The 20,874-nt window shown below is 39.0% G+C and overlaps 1 protein-coding gene across 4 annotated transcripts in view; it reads left to right on the forward strand.

Moving 5' to 3' along the window:
* The window catches only part of LOC126356330 (iduronate 2-sulfatase), a 181,127-nt gene that overhangs the window by 23,419 nt on the left and 136,834 nt on the right, over nt 1-20,874 (forward strand). For all 4 annotated transcript variants that reach the window (XM_050007310.1, XM_050007311.1, XM_050007309.1 and 1 more), the window contains exon 3: nt 18,318-18,611. In XM_050007310.1, coding sequence (XP_049863267.1) covers nt 18,318-18,611 — 294 coding nt within the window. The remainder of the gene's footprint in view (nt 1-18,317; nt 18,612-20,874) is intronic.

Consider the following 20,874-nt stretch of genomic DNA (forward strand, 5'->3'; position numbering starts at 1 on the left):
ATGAGACAGGCGAAATACCCTCAGACTTCAAGAAGAATATAATAATTCCAATCCCAAAGAAAGCAGGTGCTGACAGATGTGAAAATTACCGAACTATCAGTTTAATAAGCCACGGCTGCAAAATACTAACGCGAATTCTTTACAGACGAATGGAAAAACTGGTAGATGCAGACCTCGGGGAGGATCAGTTTGGATTCCGTCGAAATGTTGGAACACGTGAGGCAATACTGACCTTACGACTTATCTTAGAAGAAAGATTAAGAAAAGGTAAACCTACGTTTCTAGCATTTGTAGACTTAGAGAAAGCTTTTGACAATGTTTACTGGAATACTCTTTTTCAAATTCTAAAGGTGGCAGGGGTAAAATACAGGGAGCGAAAGGCTATTTATAATTTGTACAGAAACCAGATGGCAGTTATTAGAGTCGAGGGGCATGAAAGGGAAGCAGGGGTTGGGAAAGGAGTGAGACAGGGTTGTAGCCTCTCCCCGATGTTATTCAATCTGTATATTGAGCAAGCAGTAAAGGAAACAAAAGAAAAATTTGGAGTAGGTATTAAAATTCATGGAGACGAAGTAAAAACTTTGAGGTTCGCCGATGACATTGTAATTCTGTCAGAGACGGCAAAGGATTTGGAAGAGCAGTTGAATGGAATGGACAGTGTCTTGAAAGGAGGATATAAGATGAACATTAACAAAAGCAAAACGAGAATAATGGAATGTAGTCAAATTAAATCGGGTGATGCTGAGGGAATTAGATTAGGAAATGAGACACTTAAAGTAGTAAAGGAGTTTTGCTATTTAGGAAGTAAAATAACTGATGATGGTCGAAGTAGAGAGGATATAAAATGTAGACTGGCAATGGCAAGGAAAGCGTTTCTGAAGAAGAGAAATTTGTTAACATCGAATATAGATTTATGTATCAGGAAGTCGTTTCTGAAAGTATTTGTTTGGAGTGTAGCCATGTATGGAAGTGAAACATGGACGATAACTAGTTTGGACAAGAAGAGAATAGAAGCTTTCGAAATGTGGTGCTACAGAAGAATACTGAAGATAAGGTGGATAGATCACGTAACTAATGAGGAGGTATTGAATAGGATTGGGGAGAAGAGAAGTTTGTGGCACAACTTGACTAGAAGAAGGGATCGGTTGGTAGGACATGTTTTGAGGCATCAAGGGATCACAAATTTAGCATTGGAGGGCAGCGTGGAGGGTAAAAATCGTAGAGGGAGACCGAGAGATGAGTACACTAAGCAGATTCAGAAGGATGTAGGTTGCAGTAGGTACTGGGAGATGAAGCAGCTTGCACAGGATAGAGTAGCATGGAGAGCTGCATCAAACCAGTCTCAGGACTGAAGACAACAAAAAAAAAAAAACACTTCCTATTGCCTGAAAGCATTTGCATGGCATCTCTCATTAGGAGTCCTCAACCATGAGAACTATGCTTGGCCAGCAGCATGGTCTGGCTACAGATTGTTAGCCATGGGAGCAGTCTCTTGGCTAGATAGCAACACTTGACTGGGGAGAAGGAAAGTTTTTCAGCCCGTAGTTTTCAATAAAATATTCATTAAACAAGGTGGCTGCTTGCACATGGTAGATGCATTGAGTCAATGAGAGAAACAGCAATAAGACCACAAACTTCCTAGCTTTCTGATGAATCCTTTTTTGAGCTAGAGTTCACATACACACACACATAGATATGCATACACATACACTCACCAAGACAGATACATTGCACCAGCTGAGCACACGGTATCAGGGCTGTAGTTTTGCAACTTGACTAGAGTGAGGGGTTGTCCTGGATGAACTGGGAGGGAGGGAATGAGTGGGAAACGGAAGGAGGCTGAAGGGGAAGGGTGGCTGCAATAGGTGCACAGGAAATGAACGTAGCACAGTCACTGATAACAGTGAGTTCATGAAGCACACAGAGATTATGACATAGAGGTGTGTAGTGGAAAGGATCACAGAACAGAGGAATGTAAAGAATAGGGAAGATGATGTAGCTGCAGGATGAGTGAAATTAAGAGTTATGGGGCAGCGGCTAGTAGAGACTGAGACCAGGAAGATCATGGGAATGAAGGACGTATTGCAGGGACAGCTCCTTTGTATGAAATTCAGAGAAACTGGTTTTGGGGGCAGGGGGGTGGTGATCCAGAAGCCATGACTGTGAAGTAGCCATGTAAATCGAGAATTTTGTGCTGAGTAGCATGTTGCACCACTGGGTGGTCAATTCGGCTCTTGGCCACAGTCTGGTGGTGGGCATTCATTTGAAACTGCAGCTGATATGTATGACTGCTTTCATAGGTGGCCTTGCCTCTGATGCAGTAGTACTTGTTTGTAACTAGACTGGTTTGGGATGTGCAGGGTGGATGCATTCGACAGTTCTTGTATCTGGCTCTTCCACAAGGGTGCAACCCATGTAGAAAGGGGTTGGGAGGAGCACTGAATTCTTTGGCATTTGTCAACAATGAAAATATAGAAAAAAGTGAAAAAAGAAAAGAGTAATTAATTTGTTTCACATTTTTATTGGGAGGAAAGACATTTGATTGTTTCTTGATGATACAAATGGTATGTAATGAAACATAATGGAAAATATGCTTAAAATGGTTGACTGAGTTAAAGGAATTTTATTTTGAATGAATGAGAAATATAAAAATGTCAGTGTTGATTATATATTTACTGTGTGTGTGGCTGTGGTGTGGGGTGTGGGTCCCTCCTGTGTGCTCCTAAATTATTTACATTCTACCAGGACTTTCTGTTATTAAATGACTGAGAATATGCAGTGCCAGATTTAAATATTGCTTAAAAAATTATAACAGTTATAAAAGTGAAAAAAGAAGGAAAAAACAACACCAAACAGTAGATAGCTGTCAGGTTTTATCTACATAGAGTTATTTAATGACTATGCAGTTTGTGCTAGTTGTAAGCTGAAAGTACTCATTTGGCTGCCAAACAATTTTGTAGCTTCAAATTATTAACACGAGTACAATAATATGAATTTGTAAGCTACTATCCAGACGTTTAGCATAATCAGAGAATATAAAAAAAACTGAAAGAGGAGAAGTAATCAGTCACTATAAATAACCATTATTTAATTGGATAGATAAAAAATCTTCTCACCAAGCAGTGACAGAACACACACATAAAAGATTCTTGTGATTGACAAGCTTTTGGAGCCAGTGGCTTCTTCTTCAGGGGGAAAGAAGAGGGATGAAGGAAAAGGACTGGAGAGGTCTAGGAAAAAGGGTAGAGTTTGGGAAAGTCACTCAGAACTGCAGGTCACGGGAGACTTACCATACGAGATGAAAAGCAAAGACTGACTGTTGGGGACTGCATTGGATAAGATTTGAAAACCTGAGAGCTTAAAGTCCACCTTTAAGCTCTCAGGTTTTATTCAAGACAGAGATTACTAATAAAACATCATGCACGAGTTAATAAGTTGTGTTGTTCACCACTATAAATAACCAATAAGACTTCTTCCACAAACTGGAACTGGACTGTATATTGCTTCAGGTAGAACTGTTGTTAAAAGGTAATGAAAAGCAGTGCATTAGACTTATAATGTTAGTCATTTTTGTAATTTCACTCCAAGCAAAATATAGTCTCAGGTTGAAAGTTATATGGCATAGACACACAGAAGTCATGTTTAGTCTTTTTCTTCAGGTAGAATCCTTAAATGCCATATAAAGACCAAGAACGTGCTTCTGCTAGGAAGTAGTTATGAAAGGGGTGTGTATGAACCAATACAGAAGTCCCTGCTGTGACTTAAGCTCTCAGGGGAAATACCTTGATAAAGAAAATCATGTAGTGGTTACTGGGGGTGCTGGGGACAGTTTGGACCAAAACCTCAACTTTGCCATTGGGCATGATGTTAGGCACATTGCTGAGAGTTCAGCTCATACAAATATTAAGATTGTGCCACTCTCTGAGTGACATGACAAGTTCTGGCTGAAGTATTCCACTGGACATTTAAATACAGATATTCATGAGTCATCCCCTTTACAACCCTGCCCCTCTCTGACACCTCTTGCCCCCCCCCCCCCCACCACTCCCCCCTTGCTGCACCCCTCTCACCCCTGCTGCCCAGAGCTCAACATACACGGCAACACGTCTGGTAAGAGGTAACTTGCACAACTAATTTCCAAAAGCATTTAGTATTAGCAGAAGACTGTCCATTCCCTTTGATTTCAAAATTTTGTTTAGGTCTATTGTAAGGCAAATGGTACTAAAAGACGGAGCTGCCAAATAACTGTGGACACAGTTGGAATAGTAATTGGAAAAAAAGTGGAAGCTTGGACAGTACAAAAGTTAATTATCATAATATATTTTGGACTTTGCCATTAAAACATATAAAGCTTTTTCAATAAGAAAAACAATGCTCTCATTTCAGAAGCAGGATACTGAAAAGTCTAAAGGTATTTCTACAAAAGTGTTTTGCATGACAAAATAGTAATGTGGAAGTTACAGAAATTGAGTAGAGGCACCTAGTAGATGTAAGATGGGGAAAAAGGGAGTGGTTGTTTACTCCAAAGTGTACCAGGCCGAGAAACAGTCCTTCCCCCAATAGGTTCCCAGCAGGAGATGTTTTAAACATCATTAAACAATTAGAGGAGTATTAATAAAACTTAGCAGAAGTAACTGATTAAATGTGGAGAATTCAGTGTAGATTTCATCTCAGATAGTTCTGATTTAGAACACCTAGGCCAGCTGTGGATTGAGCCCTAGAGTAATATTTCTAACAGGAACAGGAGGACATAGTGCAACAGTAACTGATTATTTTTGAATCCAGCTTCTTTAATATAATAGATGTGAGCCACATGATAAATGATTTATCTGACCATGACAGTCAAATGGTGGTGATAGTGCATCCCCATCAATCAAGTTTAATTAAGAAAAAAAAAGTAAAATTTCATGGAATTATGAATGCTGACTCAATTGAACTCTTCACAGAGAATTTATAAGATGAAAAATGGAAAGAAGCTTGCCGAGGCCATGCAGTATGTGAGAAATTGAATTATTATTTTAATATTATGAATCCAATTTCTCTTACAGCAGGTCAGATAAATTTACAGCAGAAGGTGAGAAAAACGGTTTTAATACCTGACACCAAAATGTCTTGCACTAGGAAGAGAGAGTTTTTTTTTAATGCAAAGGACTATCTCCAACCAATACTTAAGAGTGTACTAAAAATATGGCAAAATTTCTCAGCATGTCAATAAAATAGCAAAAATCATGCACTGTACACAACGAGTTCAAAATTCTTTGAACAAAGCAAGGACAGCTTGGAGGATTATGAGACATAAAACAAATAAACTCAGTAAGGCAAGTGATACTGAACATCCCAGATGATAGCAGTGAGCAAGTGAGAAGATATGAAATTCAAATCAGTAGCTACTACATGTAATGAATTCTTCCCAACAGTAGCTGAAAACATGGGGACAAAAAAACAATGCCTCACATGCATGTCCAATATACTTTCTTAGACAGGCAATGCATATTCCATCACCAGACATCAGTTTTGAACTCACCTGTTTAGAGAGGTCAGAAAAATCTTTAAGCCACTAAAGAGTAATAACGCTTCTGGCTATGGTGTTGTATCATCCAAAATACTAAAACCTTGCGCTGACTTGGTAGTGCCACCATTGTAACTAATTGATGTCATGATTTATTTCCTGAAAGACTTAAGTATCCAGTAGCAAAACCAATATATATAATTGGAGATAAGCAGCTGACCTCTAAGTATAGAAGTATAGACTGATATCCCTCCTTTCCATGTTCTCAGCTTTTTTTTTCTGAGGTGGTAGTGTACAACAGAATCATAAGTAAATAGTAGCAGATAACAGACTAAGAAGTAAGTAAAGTTCTCCTTCCAGCCCTAACACGACAGTTTGGCCCAACTGACTGCCATGTCATCCTCTGCCATTGGCATCATCAGATGCAGTATAGAAGGGCATCTTGTCAACACACTAATCTCTTGGTCATTGTCAGGTTTATTGACCTTGGAACTCTTGCTAATCAGTTGAGTAGCTCCTCAATTGGCCTCACAAGGCTGAGTGCACAGTTAGTTTTCTTTTCAATTCTCTTTTCTGCAATTTGCCTTCAAAATAGTCTTCTAAATGACAGTACATCTTGTCTTCACAAGAATTACTTTACAACTTCCTTTCAAATAAATTCAACACACAATGGTATACTGTGAGCTGCTAGTTTGAACTGCTAACTGCACTTATACCAAATATGGCATGAACATAAATATCGACCTAAAAATACTTTCTTTCACAATAGCTGTTATGATATTACTTATTGTACAATTAAGCATTGTAAGAGAAACAGAGCATAATAACACTGTATTAGCAAAAGTGACAAAAAGCAGTGACTTTAATATATATAATAATTTAAAAAAAATTACAGGTTGTTGTGTAAATTTTATTTAATTTCATTTCACAACTACTAGATATCAGTATTGTTTAATTCTAACCAATGAATCCCTCCCATGAACCATGTACCTTGCCGTTGGTAGGGAGGCTTACGTGCCTCAGCGATACAGATGGCCGTATCGTAGGTACAACCACAATGGAGGGGTATCTGTTGAGAGGCCAGACAAGCGTGTGGTTCCTGAAGAGGGGCAGCAGCCTTTTCAGTAGTTGCAGGGGCAACAGTCTGTATGATTGACTGATCTGGGCTTGTAACACTAACCAAAATGGCATTGCTGTGCTGGTGGCGATAACATATTAGACCTTCTGGTGACAAACAGACCCGAACTATTTGAATCAGTTAATGCAGAACAGGGAATCAGCGATCATAAAGCGGTTACTGCATCGATGATTTCAGCCATAAATAGAAATATTAAAAAAGGTAGGAAGATTTTTCTGTTTAGCAAAAGTGACAAAAAGCAGATTACAGAGTACCTGACAGCTCAACACAAAAGTTTTGTCTCAAGTGCAGATAGTGTTGAGGATCAGTGGACAAAGTTCAAAACCATGGTACAATATGCGTTAGATGAGTATGTGCCAAGCAAGATCGTAAGAGATGGGAAAGAACCACCGTGGTACAACAACCGAGTTAGAAAACTGCTGCGGAAGCAAAGGGAACTTCACAGCAAACATAAACATAGCCAAAGCCTTGCAGACAAACAAAAATTACGAGAAGCAAAATGTAGTGTGAGGAGGGCTATGCGAGAGGCTTTCAATGAATTCAAAAGTAAAGTTCTATGTACTGACTTGGCAGAAAATCATAAGAAATTTTGATCCTATGTTAAAGCGGTAGGTGGATCAAAACAAAATGTCCAGACACTCTGTGACCAAAATGGTACTGAAACAGAGGATGACAGACTAAAGGCCGAAATACTAAATGTCTTCTTCCAAAGCTGTTTCACAGAGGAAGACTGCACTGTGCTTCCTTCTCTAGATTGTCGCACAGTTGACAAAATGGTAGATATCGAAGTAGACGACAGAGGGATAGAGAAACAATTAAAATCGCTCAAAAGAGGAAAGGCCGCTGGTCCTGATGGGATACCAGTTCGATTTTACACAGAGTACGCGAAGGAACTTGCCCCCCTTCTTGCAGCGGTGTACCGTAGGTCTCTAGAAGAACGAAGCATTCCAAAGGATTGGAAAAGGGCACAGGTCATCCCCATTTTCAAGAAGGGACGTCGAACAGATATGCAGAACTATAGACCTATATCTCTAACGTCAATCAGTTGTAGAATTTTGGAACAGGTATTATGTTCGAGTATAATGTCTTTTCTGGAGACTAGAAATCTACTCTGTAGGAATCAGCATGGGTTTAGAAAAAGACGGTCGTGTGAAACCCAGCTCGCGCTATTCGTCCACGAGACTCAGGGGGCCTTAGACACGGGTTCACAGGTAGATGCCGTGTTTCTTGACTTCCGCAAGGCGTTTGACATAGTTCCCCACAGTCGTTTAATGAACAAAGTAAGAGCATACAGACTATCAGATCAATTGTGTGATTGGATTGAGGAGTTCCTAGATAACAGAACGCAGCATGTCATTCTCAATGGAGAGAAGTCTTCCGAAGTAAGAGTGATTTCAGGTGTGCCGCAGGGGAATGTCATAGGACCGTTGATATTCACAATATACATAAATGACCTGGTGGATGACATCGGAAGTTCACTGAGGCTTTTTGCAGATGATGCTGTGGTGTATCGAGAGGTTGCAACAATGGAAAATTGTACTGAAATGCAGGAGGATTTGCAGCAAATTGACGCATGGTGCACGGAATGGCAATTGAATCTCAATGTAGAGAAGTGTAATGTGATGCGAATACATAGAAAGATAGGTCCCTTATCATTTAGCTACAAAATAGCAGGTCAGCAACTGGAAGCAGTTAATTCCATAAATTATCTGGGAGTACGCATTAGGAGTGATTTAAAATGGAATAATCATATAAAGTTGATTGTCGGTAAAGCAGATGCCAGACTGAGATTCATTGGAAGAATCCTAAGGAAATGCAATCCGACAACAAAGGAAGTAGGTTACAGTACGCTTGTTCGCCCAATGCTTGAATACTGCTCAGCAGTGTGGGATCCGCACCAGGTAGGGTTGATAGAAGAGATAGAGAAGATCCAACGGAGAGCAGCGCGCTTCGTTACAGGATCATTTAGTAATTGCGAAAGCGTTACGGAGATAATAGATAAACTCCAGTGGAAGACTCTGCTGGAGAGACGCTCAGTAGCTCGGTACGGGCTTTTGTTAAAGTTTTGAGAACATACCTTCACCGAAGAGTCAAGCAATATATTGCTCCCTCCTACGTATATCTCGCGAAGAGACCATGAGGTTAGAATCAGAGAGATTTGGAGCCCACACAGAAGCATACCGACAATCCTCCTTTCCACGAACAATACGAGACTGGAATAGAAGGGAGAACCGATAGAGGTACTCAGGGTACCCTCCGCCACACACCGTCAGGTGGCTTGCGGAGTATGGATGTAGATGTAGATGTATATGTAGATGTAGATGTAGATGTACTACAAACGGCTGAAAACAAGGGGAAACTACAACTGTAATTTTTACGGAGGCCATGCAGCTTTACTGTATGATTAAATGAGGATGGCTTCCTCTTGGGTAAAATATTCTGGAGGTAAAATAGTCCCCCATTGGGATCTCCAGGCAGGGACTACTCAAGAGGACGTTGTTATCAGGAGAAAGAAAACTGACGTTCTACGGATCAGAGCATGGAATGTCAGATCCCTTAAACGGACAGGTAGGTTAGAAAATTTAAAAAGGGAAATGGATAGGTTAAAGCTAGATATATTGGGAATTAGTGAAGTTCAATGGCAGGAGGAACAAGACCTCTGGTCAGGTGAATACAGGGTTATAAATACAGAATCAAATAGGGGTAATGCAGGAGTAGGTTTAATAATGAATAAAAAAATAGGAGTGTGGGTAAGCTACATTGAACAGCATAGTGAACCCATTATTGTACCCAAGCTAGACACGAAGCTCATGCCTACCACAGTAGCACAAGTTTATATGCCAACTAGCTCTGCAGATGATGAAGAAATTGATGAAATGTATGATGAGATAAAAGAAATTATTCAGGTAGCAAAGAGAGATGAAAATTTAATAGTCGTGGGTGACTGGAATTCAAGAGTACGAAAAGGGAGAGAAGGAAACATAGTAGGTGAATATGGATTGAGAGTAAGAAATGAAAGAGGAAGACCTTTGCACAGAACATAACTTAACGATAGCTAACATTTGGTTCAAGAATCATAAAAGAAGGTTGCATACATGGAAGAATCCTGGAGATACTAGAAGGTATCAGATAGATAATATAATGGTAAGACAGAGATTTAGGAACCAGGTTTTAAATTGTAAGACATTTCCAGGGTCAGATGTGGACTCTGACCACAATCTGTTGGTTATGAACCGTAGATTAAAACTAAAGAAACTGCAATAAGGTGGGAATTTAAGGAGATGGGACCTGGATAAACTGACTAAACCAGAGGTTGTACAGAGTTTCAGGGAGAGCATAAGGGAACAATTGACAGGAATTGGGGAAAGAAATACAGTAGAGGAAGAATGGGTAGCTCTGAGGGATGAAGTAGTGAAGGCAGCAGAGGATCAAGTAGGTAAAAAGACAATGGGCTAGAAGAAATTATTGGGTAACAGAAGAAACATTGAATTTAATTGCTGAATGGAGAAAATATAAAAACTGCAGTAAATGAAGCTAGCGAAAAGGAATACAAACATCTCAAAAATGAGATTGACAGTAAGTGAAAATGGCTAAGCAGGGATGGCTACAGGACAAATGAAAGAGTGTGAAGCCTTATCTCACTAGGGGTAAGATAGATACTGCCTACAGGGAAATTAAAGAGACCTTTGGAGAAAAGAGGACCACTTGTATGAATATCAAGAGCTCAGATGGAAACCCAGTTCTAAGCAAAGAAGGGAAAGCGGAAAGGTGGAAGGAGTATATAGAGTGTCTATACAAGGGCGATGTACTTGAGGACAATATTATGGAAATGGAAGAGGATGTAGATGATGATGAAATGGGAGATACAGTACTGCATGAAGAGTCTGGCAGAGCACTGAAAGACCTGAGTTGAAACAAGGCCCCGGAAGTAGGTAACATTCCATTAGAACTACTGAAAGCCTTGGGAGAGCCAGTCGTGACAAAACTCTACCATCTGGTGAGCAAGATGTATGAGACAGGCGAAATACCCTCAGACTTCAAGAAGAATATAATGATTCCAATCCCAAAGAAGGCAGGTGTTGACAGATGAAAGAATTATTGAACTATCAGCTTAATAAGTCACAGCTGCAAAATATTAACACGAATTCTTTACAGACAAATGGAGAAACTGATAGAAGCCAACCTCGGGGAAGATCAGTTTTGATTCCGTAGAAATGTTGGAACATGTGAGGCAATACTGACATTACGACTTATCTTAGAAGAAAGATTAAGGAAAGGCAAACCTATGTTTCTAGCATTTGTAAATTTAGAGAAAGCTTTTGACAATGTTGACTGGAATACGCTCTTTAAAATTCTAAAGGTGGCAGGGGTAAAATACAGAGATCGAAAGGCTATTTACAATTTGTACAGAAACCAGATGGCAATTATAAGAGTTGAGAGGCATGAAAGGGAAGCAGTGTTTGGAAAGGGAGAGAGACAGGGTTGTAGCCTCTCCCCGATGTTATTCAATCCGTATATTCAGCAAGCAGTAAAGGAAACAAAAGAAAAATTTGGAGTAGGTATTAAAATCCAGGGAGAAGAAACGAAAACTTTCAGGTTTGCCAATGACATTGTAATTCTGTCAGAGACAGCAAAGGACCTGGAAGAGCAGTTGAACGGAATGGACAGTGTCTTGAAAGGAGGATATAAGATGAACATTGACGAAAGCAAAACCAGGATAATGGCATGTAGTCAAATTAAGTTGGGTGATGCTGAAGGAATTAGATTAGGAAATGAGACACTTAAAGTAGTAAAGGAGTTTTGCTATTTGGGGAGCAAAATAACTGATGATGGTCGAAGTAGAGAGGATATAAAATGTAGACTTGCAATGGCAAGGAAAGCGTTTCAGAAGTAGAGAAATTTGTTAACATGAAGTATAGATTTAAGTGTCAAGAAGTTGTTTCTGAAAGTATTTGCATGGAGTGTAGCCATGTATGGAAGTGAAACATGGACGATAAATAGTTTGGACAAGAAGAGAATAGAAGCTTTTAAAATGTGGTGGTACAGAAGGATGCTGAAGATTAGATGGGTAGATCACATAACTAATGAGTAGGTATTGAATAGAATTAGGGAGAAGAGGAGTTTGTGGCACAACATGAGAAGAAGAAGAGATCAGTTGGTGGGACATGTTGTGAGGCATCAAGGGATCACAAATTTGACATTGGAGGTCAGTGTGGAGGGTAAAAATTGCAGAGAGAGACGAAGTGATGAATACGCTAAGCAGATTCAGAAGGATGTAGGTTGCAGTAAGTACTGGGAGATGAAGAGGCTTGCACAGGATATAGTAGCATGGAGAGCTGCATCAAACCAGTCTCAGGACTGAAGACCACAACAACAACAACAACCAATGAATAGAAAATACATTATTCTTGAAAATTAATTTTCATATATTTTTTCTATGACTTATCAATACCCAATGGTACTATTAGATACATATAAGATATTAGACTTGGTTACTGTGAGCTATGGTTTATTTGTCTCATAACATACATAATCTAAATCATTTGCTTCCGATACAGGAGCACTTCAAACTGTGGTAAAATTTCACTATATACAAAGAACAGCTGATGTTAGCAGATGGCATAATAATAATGATATGATGTTGTTACACATACATACAATAAAATCTAACACTTAATTGTCCCCTGCTCAAATTATCATTTCATCCCCTATGAATTATTCTATTGAATTGCAGCATCTCTCCCACAGAATCTGTTGTAGCCTCATTTTTAAAGTTTCTGGCTTCATATCAAATGCGTTTTTGCCCATTAACTTGGATATTGTCATCCTCATGTATTGTGGGGTCCAGTCGTATAATTTCAACTGGTGTGTGGGTAGCATAAAATTATTTTAATTTTTGTGTTATATGTATGGCTAAAATGATTCTCTTCAAATAATTGTTGTCTGCTGTGTAGAAAAATTATAATTTCAAAAATTTATATGGAGGTAATAGTTAGGATTTGCAATTTCTGAAATAATTGGTGACAAGACTCTGTTCGCTGTACACATGTATCAGACAATTTGCTTTTGCAGTTTCAGCATTTGAGATACACTGCTTGAACTTCCCCAGAAAATTATCTCATATCTAATGACAGATTCAAAATAACTATGATAAGTGATTTTTCTTGTACTCAAGTCAGTGGAATTTGCTAGTAGTTGTGTTGAAAATGCAAAACTAGTTAGTATGTTTGACAGGAAGTCAAGTTCTTGTCCACATTTAGTCCCAGTCTTTCGTACATTGATTGTTATTTTGTATTTTAAGTTCCACACATTTCAAATGTTAGGTTTTGAAATGTACCACATGGGTTTTTGCAATGTTGCGTTTCAACCCATTTAATTGGAACCATTTTTCTGAGGTATCCAGTGTGCTTATGATGGAGCTTGGAATTTTTTCTGCATTGTCATCTTCAGTTAAACACGGCAGTATCATCTGCAAACAGAACTGATGGGGAAATTATATTTATGGGTAAGTCATTTACTTAGATAAGAACAGGATTGGTTCCAAAAGGAACCTTGAGGCACACCTTGTGTAGCTGTACTCCATTTAGAATAATAGTTCACTATATCTGAGGTGATAGTTACTCTTTATTTTCTGTTGTGTAAATATGAAGTTAGCCTATTTAGTCCATTGTCCTTAATCTCGTATTTGTAGTTAAGCAATTCATGGCTCATGAAGTCAAATGCTTTCGTCAGATCACAGCAGATACTTGTAACTTTACTTCTCTGATGCAATGGTTTGCCTATCTTTTCAGTTAGTCACTGCATCCTTAGTTCTTTTTCTTGGTTGAAATCCAGATTTGTTACTTATAATAATATCATTTTTTTACAATAAACTTCTTGATCCACATTGCTGCAACTTTTCTAACACTTTTGACAGGACTAGAAGAATAGAAATGGGTTGATAGTGTCCCGTGTCTTCCCTCGACCCTTTCTTGAACAGAGGTCTAACTTCGACAAATTAACCTTTTTTTGTGGCATTTAATTACTTTTGTATTGGGTTGAGCATGATGATACTGAAGTGTGGGGAGTCGGGTTATTCTTGGACTTTGTTTCGGGACTAACTGGGAATGAAAGCAACACAATGGCAGAGTTGCGGACGTGAAGTGTGTTGGAACCAGGAGAGGTATGGATTTTGTTGGAAAAAGTAGCACAATTGACAGCAGACAATACACAGTTGCGAAATGAATTAACATCTAGAAGTGAGTGGGAAACCACATCTGATCAGTCATTGTTGCCTAGGGTGCAGCAGATTGATCCATCTGCTGCAAGTTTGATTATTCCATTTTCTGGTTAGGCATGTGAGAATGTGCATTTGTTTGTGGAGGACTTGGAGACCTCAGCGGTGATGAATAGTTGGTCTGATGAGCAGTTGTTACATATTGCCAAGATTAGATTAACGGGTGAAGCAAAAACATATATAAGGTATTTTATGGCCTTAAGGAAGGCAGGATAGTTTAAACAGTTAAAGGAAAGGCTTTTACGAAAGTACAAAAAACAGACTAGCACTCAGTACTTTAGAGAGAGGTTAAGTACAATGTCAAAGAGACAGGAGGAGACAATGGAGAAATTTGTGGACAAGATAAGGGAAATTAATTAGTATAATTATGAGTTGGGTCAGAGCAATGAAGCGAATAGCATTCTGTTGCAGGAGGCTGAGCAAAGGGCACTTGATGTATTTGCAAGAGGACTACCAGCACGTATGTCATGGAAAGTGCGTGAAAGATTTGTATTCGCCCATTCAGCTGGCAATTCAATGCGAGAAAATAGATGTGGCAGCAGGTATACACAAGAGGCAAACAGTGTTTACAGCGGGTGTGAAATGTTTTAAGTGTTGTTGTACTGGACATCTGCAAAGGCAGTGTACCCAGTCACTGAGGAATAAAAAAGGAGTGGAAATCGGCTGCAGGGAGGATGGAGAAGTGGAGGTAGGCAGAGGGGGCCCAAGACCCACCTAAGGGAGCTCCTGTTTAATTTCAGTGCTACGAATGCTCATGCAGAGGTTGAATGTTCAGTGATAGGATCCATAGGAACTAAAAATTTTAAAATTTTGTTGGACACGGGGGCCAAGTATCAGTGCCTACTTGGAATATAATTGGATGAAGGATGCTAGACCCACCATGTTATAAGTTGCGTGGAGTGGGGGATATGGAGGTCACACCTTTGGGGTCTGTGACAGTTGACTTTCGAATAGAGGAAGTCTGATGTAATGCATGCATGGAGGTAGTACCATGGGTAAGCAAGGGCTATGACATGATCCTAGGATTAGATTTCTTGCATCACCATCATGCCAAAATTAACTTTGGACAACGAACATGGTGGAATGTTATTTCAGCTAGGGGAAACTGTTGTCAAAGCAGAGCTGTTGCAAGGGGCATTCAACATAATGAACAAACCAATTGAACTGCGTACATTAGTATTAAGGCTTATTTTGCATGAGTGTGTGCCTAGTGGCACCAGGAAGTTGCTTTGGGTAAGTGTGGAATCAAATCTACCTGTGGGTACAGTACGTGTTATTGAACCATTTGAGGGTAATGAAGTTTTGGATCCATTGGGTTGTTTTATGAAACATTGTGTTGTACGCATACATGAGGGAAAAGACAGGTGAGTAGTTCCCATGAATGTGGATAATTTTGGTGCTGTAGACGCAAATTTGAGGAAGGGGGTTTTAGTTGCAAATATGGATGTGCCAGATGACGAAGACTGGTGTTCGAGTGGTAGGCAAAGCAATCAACCACTAACTGCTGATAGAACTGCATTGCATGACAAAATTGAGCATTTGAAAGGAAGAGAAAGAGAGCATATATAATAATTATTCTGGGAATTTAAGGATTTGTTTTTTCCACAAGGGCCATTATGAGCAACTCCATTAGTTCAACATAGGATAACAACAGGGAATGAAGCACCTGTTTACCATAAACCATAGAGAATACCGAGGTATTTTCAGCCAATTGTGGAGGATTTCATTGATCAGCAGCTTGCCGATGGTATTATAGAGCATAGTAATAGTTGCTGGGGAGCAGGCATTGTCGTTGTGCCTAAAAAATCTATGGATGGAACTAAGAAATACAGGTTCTGTTGTGACTACCAATACCTCAATAATAAGACAGTAACGGACGCATACCCTATTCCAAACATATCGGAGACTTTGGATCACTTAGGACTGTGCCAGTACTTTTCTACAATGGATTTGACAAGTGGTTATCATCAGTTAGAGGTGGTTGCAGGGGATTGTCCAAAAACTGCTTTCCCTGCTCCTGGAGGCCATTACCAGTACATTAGAATGCCATTTGGTTTGAAAAATGCTCCAGCAACATTTCAAAAGTTGCTAGACAGTGTCTTGAGAGGTTTGAAACCATGGCAGTGTCTGGTCTATTTGGATGACATTATAGTGTTTTCAAGTAGTACAACATAGACAGTGGTTAAGGAAAGTCTTTATGAGGTTAAGAGGAGCTCGTTTGACTTTGAGACTGGAAAGTGTCATTTTGCATTAGAAGAAGTAAAATATTTTGGTCATATTATCAGTAAGGATGAAGTGCGAACAGATCCGAGGTTGGTACAGGCTGTAAGGGATTTTCAGGAGCCAAAAACAGTTAAGGAAATGCAGTCATTCATCAGAATTTGCAATTTCTATCAAAAGTTCACAAAGGGTTTTGTAGATTTAGCACAGCTGTTGATGGACGTGTTAAGGAAGGCTGTGAAATTTGAGTGGACAGAAGAGTATCGGAAAGCGTTTGACAAACTGAAAGAAGTGTTAACATCAAATCTAGTTCTTGTGTTTCAAGATTTTGAAAAGGAGTTTGTACTAGCATGCGATGCATCACATCAATCATTAGGGAGTGTTCTTAGTCAGGAAATTGACGGGAAAGAACATCCTGTAGCCTATGCATCTAGGTAGTTGAATGCAGCAGAGAGGAATTACTCAACAACTGAGAGGGAGATGCTTAGAGTAATCTGTTGAATCACTTATTTTAAATGTTATTTATATGGGAGAAGATTTTGGGTAGCTACAGATCATGTTACATTGAAGTGATTGTTGGGGTTGAAGGATCCATCCACTAGACTTGCTATATGGGCTGTGTGGCTTACTGAATTCGACTATGAGGTGGTGCACAAGCCTGGGAAGAAACACAGTAATGCAGATGCACTAAGTAGGAAGGGTGGCAAAAGTAGAAGTCATAGGTTAAGACCTAGCAGTATGGCAAGAATTAAAGGACACAGACAATGATTGTAAATTGTATCAGACACAGCCACAATTTAATATGTACAACGGTCTTCTATGCAGGAAATGAAGTTAGGGCCAAGGGTAGTAGAGCCAGTGAAGTTGAGGGATGAGGTTTTAAAGGAAGCACATGATCACATGTTATCTGGTCATGGAGGGTGTCAAGTGAGAATAGAAGAGTGGCAGAGAGGTATTGGTGAAGAGGTAGGAAAGCAGATGTGGATCAATATCTCAAAAATTGTATACCATGTGCGCAGAGAACAGATTTGAGCCGGATACAGATACAGCTACGACGATTGTCAGAAGTGACATGTCCATTCACTGTGCTGGGGATCGATGTCTTAGAACCTTTCAGGTGAACACCATCGGGGAACAGATTCGTTCTGACAATAATGGACCACTTTTCAAGGTATGTGGAGATGATGGCTGTGCCAAATCAGCAGGCAGCAATGGCCACAAAAGCATTAGTAAACAACTGCATTTTGAAGTTTGGTGTACCAGAGACAATAATTACTGTCCAAGGGACCAACTTTATGTCGGATTTAATGAAGGAATGTGTGAATTGTTGAACACAAAGAAGTTGAGGATGAGTGTGTTGCATCCACAGGCCAATTAATTTCTTAATTAAGTAATTAATAAATCAATAATATGCCAGGAATAGGAGGTTAATTAAGAAACAAGCCGTGTAAGCAAAATCTGTTTTAATCCTACAAAGAAAGTCACATACATTTTCAAAGTAAGATCTTTTCGTTAACTGCATTGTAGTAATTTATAACCATTTGAAGCACAAATATAGGATGTTAAATATGTGATAGTTGAGTGTTATTCAAGACTACAGAAGTAGCTTCTGCCAACTAACACTCTATGTTGATCTATACCTCAATTTTTTCCACATACCTCAACATTTATCTTTAATTAGGTTGGTATACAATGTGATATATGAGTGAATTACTTAATTAAGTAATTAATAAATCAATAATATGCTAGAAATAGCAGTTCATTTAGAAAAAACTGTGTAAAATTTGCAAGAGCTGATACCAATGGAATAGATCAACACCACTTGAACTCTGTAAATACAAATATCATTTCAGAACTGAACAAAAATCAAAATAATTTTACAGTTTGAATAAATGCTGAGTCTTTGTCACTTCTGCACTGGACAGAAACTTGAGAGCAGAATGCCACAAATGTATTTTTAATGCATGATCTTTGCAGTATTTAAAAAATTTCTTGTTGATACATATTGTTATGTGATGGTACCATGTATTTTTGTTGTCAGCTAACTGATTAATTTTATTATTTTGCAAAAGCTTCTTCAAACATAGCAACAAACAGAAACCTTTATGTGAACCTGTAAACTACATTTATTTGAAGTTATTGTCTAATTGAAATATTGTTTGTTTTCCTGAAAGGTATATCATCTAACTACAGTGATGATCAGCCATATAGCTGGTCTGAAGAACCTTTCCACCCACCAACTGAACAGTATCGAGATAGCCCCGTTTGCCATGGTACTTCAGGGCAACCAGGGAGGAATCTAATTTGCCCTGTCTCTGTTGAACTACAGCCAGGAAAATCATTGCCAGATTTACAGTCACTTGAAGCAGCAAAAAAATTTCTGCGTGAGAAGAGAGAGGAGCCATTTTTATTGGCTGTTGGTTTCCATAAACCTCACATTCCCTTAAAATTTCCACGAGAATATTTAGGTATGCTTATATGTAATTTTACTCATATCTCTTCTGCTTGAATTGCATGTTAGTTGCTTAGGAACAGTTATGTAAATATTTGGTCTTGTTGTCTCTAACAGTAGTACTCGGGCATCAAAGAGCATATGAACATGTATAAAATAAGAGGACTTTATTTACAAAATATAGTGTTGGGATGTACTGCAAAAAAAGAAAAAAAAAGAGGGGGAGGGAGGGGTGGGGGCAGTCAGGAGGGCACAGAACATTTAATTGTTAAATCTGAGGATTTCCCTACAAGAGTAAGAGATATAAAGTTTTTGGTACATTTGTCATTGTGTATAAATGAGTAATCATATAGTTTGTTAATAGTAGGTTAAAAGGAAATGTTTCAAACAGCACATAGGTCCATATTTTTTCTGAATATGATACTGTATGTTATTTGTTCATGTTGTATTGTTATCTGTTTGAGCAATATGTGGCATTCGAATTTCACCAGCAGACTTCTTTACATCACACCAAGTACATCATGGAGCTTTCAGCACTGTACAAATGCTGAAGGGGCACCTCAGAGCAGGCAGCAAGAAGATTCACCAATGAAGAATATCCAACAATAGAATTATAAAACTTCCTGGCAGATTAAAACTATGTGCCCGACCGGGACTCGAACTTGGGACCTTTGCAAAGGAGTTCGAGTCTCGGTCGGATTAGAATTATAAAAAAAAATATTTGTAAAGTATCTATAACTCATTCAGTCTTATTGACATATTCATACTGAAAGCCCCCTTTGCACAAGTTCATATACTTGTGCTGACTACAAGAACACACAGACAATAATGAACCCAATATTTTATTACTTCAAGAATATTGGTACAGAAAAAACGTGCCACGAAGTGGCAGCTCTATTAGTCCAAGGCATGTTGGCTGAAAATGAACATGTGACTGAGAGTGGGGTTGGCTGGACACAACTCTGTAAGCCATTGGCTGGCCGGTAAAGTGAACTGTTGAGATGCTGCTCACACATTCGAGAGTGGCAGCCTCTACTGGTGCTGCCATGTTGTGACTTCTGTAGTGTGCCATACAACTGCAGGCCCAGATTGCAAGTGGGGAATCTTTACCAAAAATCAGCTGAAAGACATTTCAAATACCAAAAAGTATAATAAATTAAAAACATAGATTCCAAGACTTACCAAGCGGGAAAGTGCCGGTAGACAGGCACAATAAAATAACACACAAACACACACATACAAAATTTCGAGCTTTCGCAACCGGCGGCTGCTTTGTCAGGAAAGAGGGAAGGAAAAGGAATGATGAAAGGATGTGGGTTTTAAGGCAGAGGGTAAGGAGTCATTCCAATCCCGGGAGCGGAAAGACTTACCTTAGGGGGGAAAAAGGATAGGTATATACTCGTGTACACACACACACACACACACACACACACACACAGACAGACATCTGTCTGCTTGTGTCTGTGTATGTATGAATGGGTGTGTGTGTGTGTGTGTGTGTGTGTGTGTGTGTGTGTGTGTGTGTGTGTGTGTGTGTGTGTGTGTGTGCACGCGAGTATATACCTATCCTTTTTTCCCCCTAAGGTAAGTCTTTCCGCTCCCGGGATTGGAATGACTCCTTACCCTCTCCCTTAAAACCCATATCCTTTCATCTTTCCTTTTCCTTCCCTCTTTCCTGACAAAGCAGCCGCCGGTTGCGAAAGCTCAAAATTTTGTGTGTGTATGTTTGTGTGTTATTTCATTGTGCCTGTCTACCAGCGCTTTCCCGCTTGGTAAGTCTTGGAATCTTTGTTTTTAATATATTTTTCCCATGTGGAAGTTTGTTTCTATTTTATCTACATCATTAAAAAGTATAATAAGTTTTGTCTGGGTGGCAGCAGGCACAGAAATATTCATTTTGTAAACAAAAACTGCCTTTTTTGGCTGCAGTGTATTTTATTTGTTCCGGAAGCATTTTACTTTTTACTTTAAGGCATCTTCAGTGAAATCTATAATGATCCAGGTTTTTTTTTATACGAGATATTTGTGGACTTAAAAAAGATGTGAACTGTTTTATAATCTACAAATATCACTTATCAAAACAAAACTGTATCATTCTAGAGTCCACTGAAGATGCCTTAAAGTATAAGGCAAAAGGTGTCTGGAACAAATAAAATACATTGGAGTAAGGAAGATGGCTTTCATTTACAAAATGAACAAAAAAGAATATTAGTGGTTGATATGTAAAAATTAAAGTCACTCCAAAAATATTTTATGGCTTTGCCAACCAGTGAACCTCA

Source organism: Schistocerca gregaria, chromosome 3, assembly GCF_023897955.1.
Source record: "Schistocerca gregaria isolate iqSchGreg1 chromosome 3, iqSchGreg1.2, whole genome shotgun sequence".
NCBI lineage: Eukaryota > Metazoa > Arthropoda > Insecta > Orthoptera > Acrididae > Schistocerca > Schistocerca gregaria.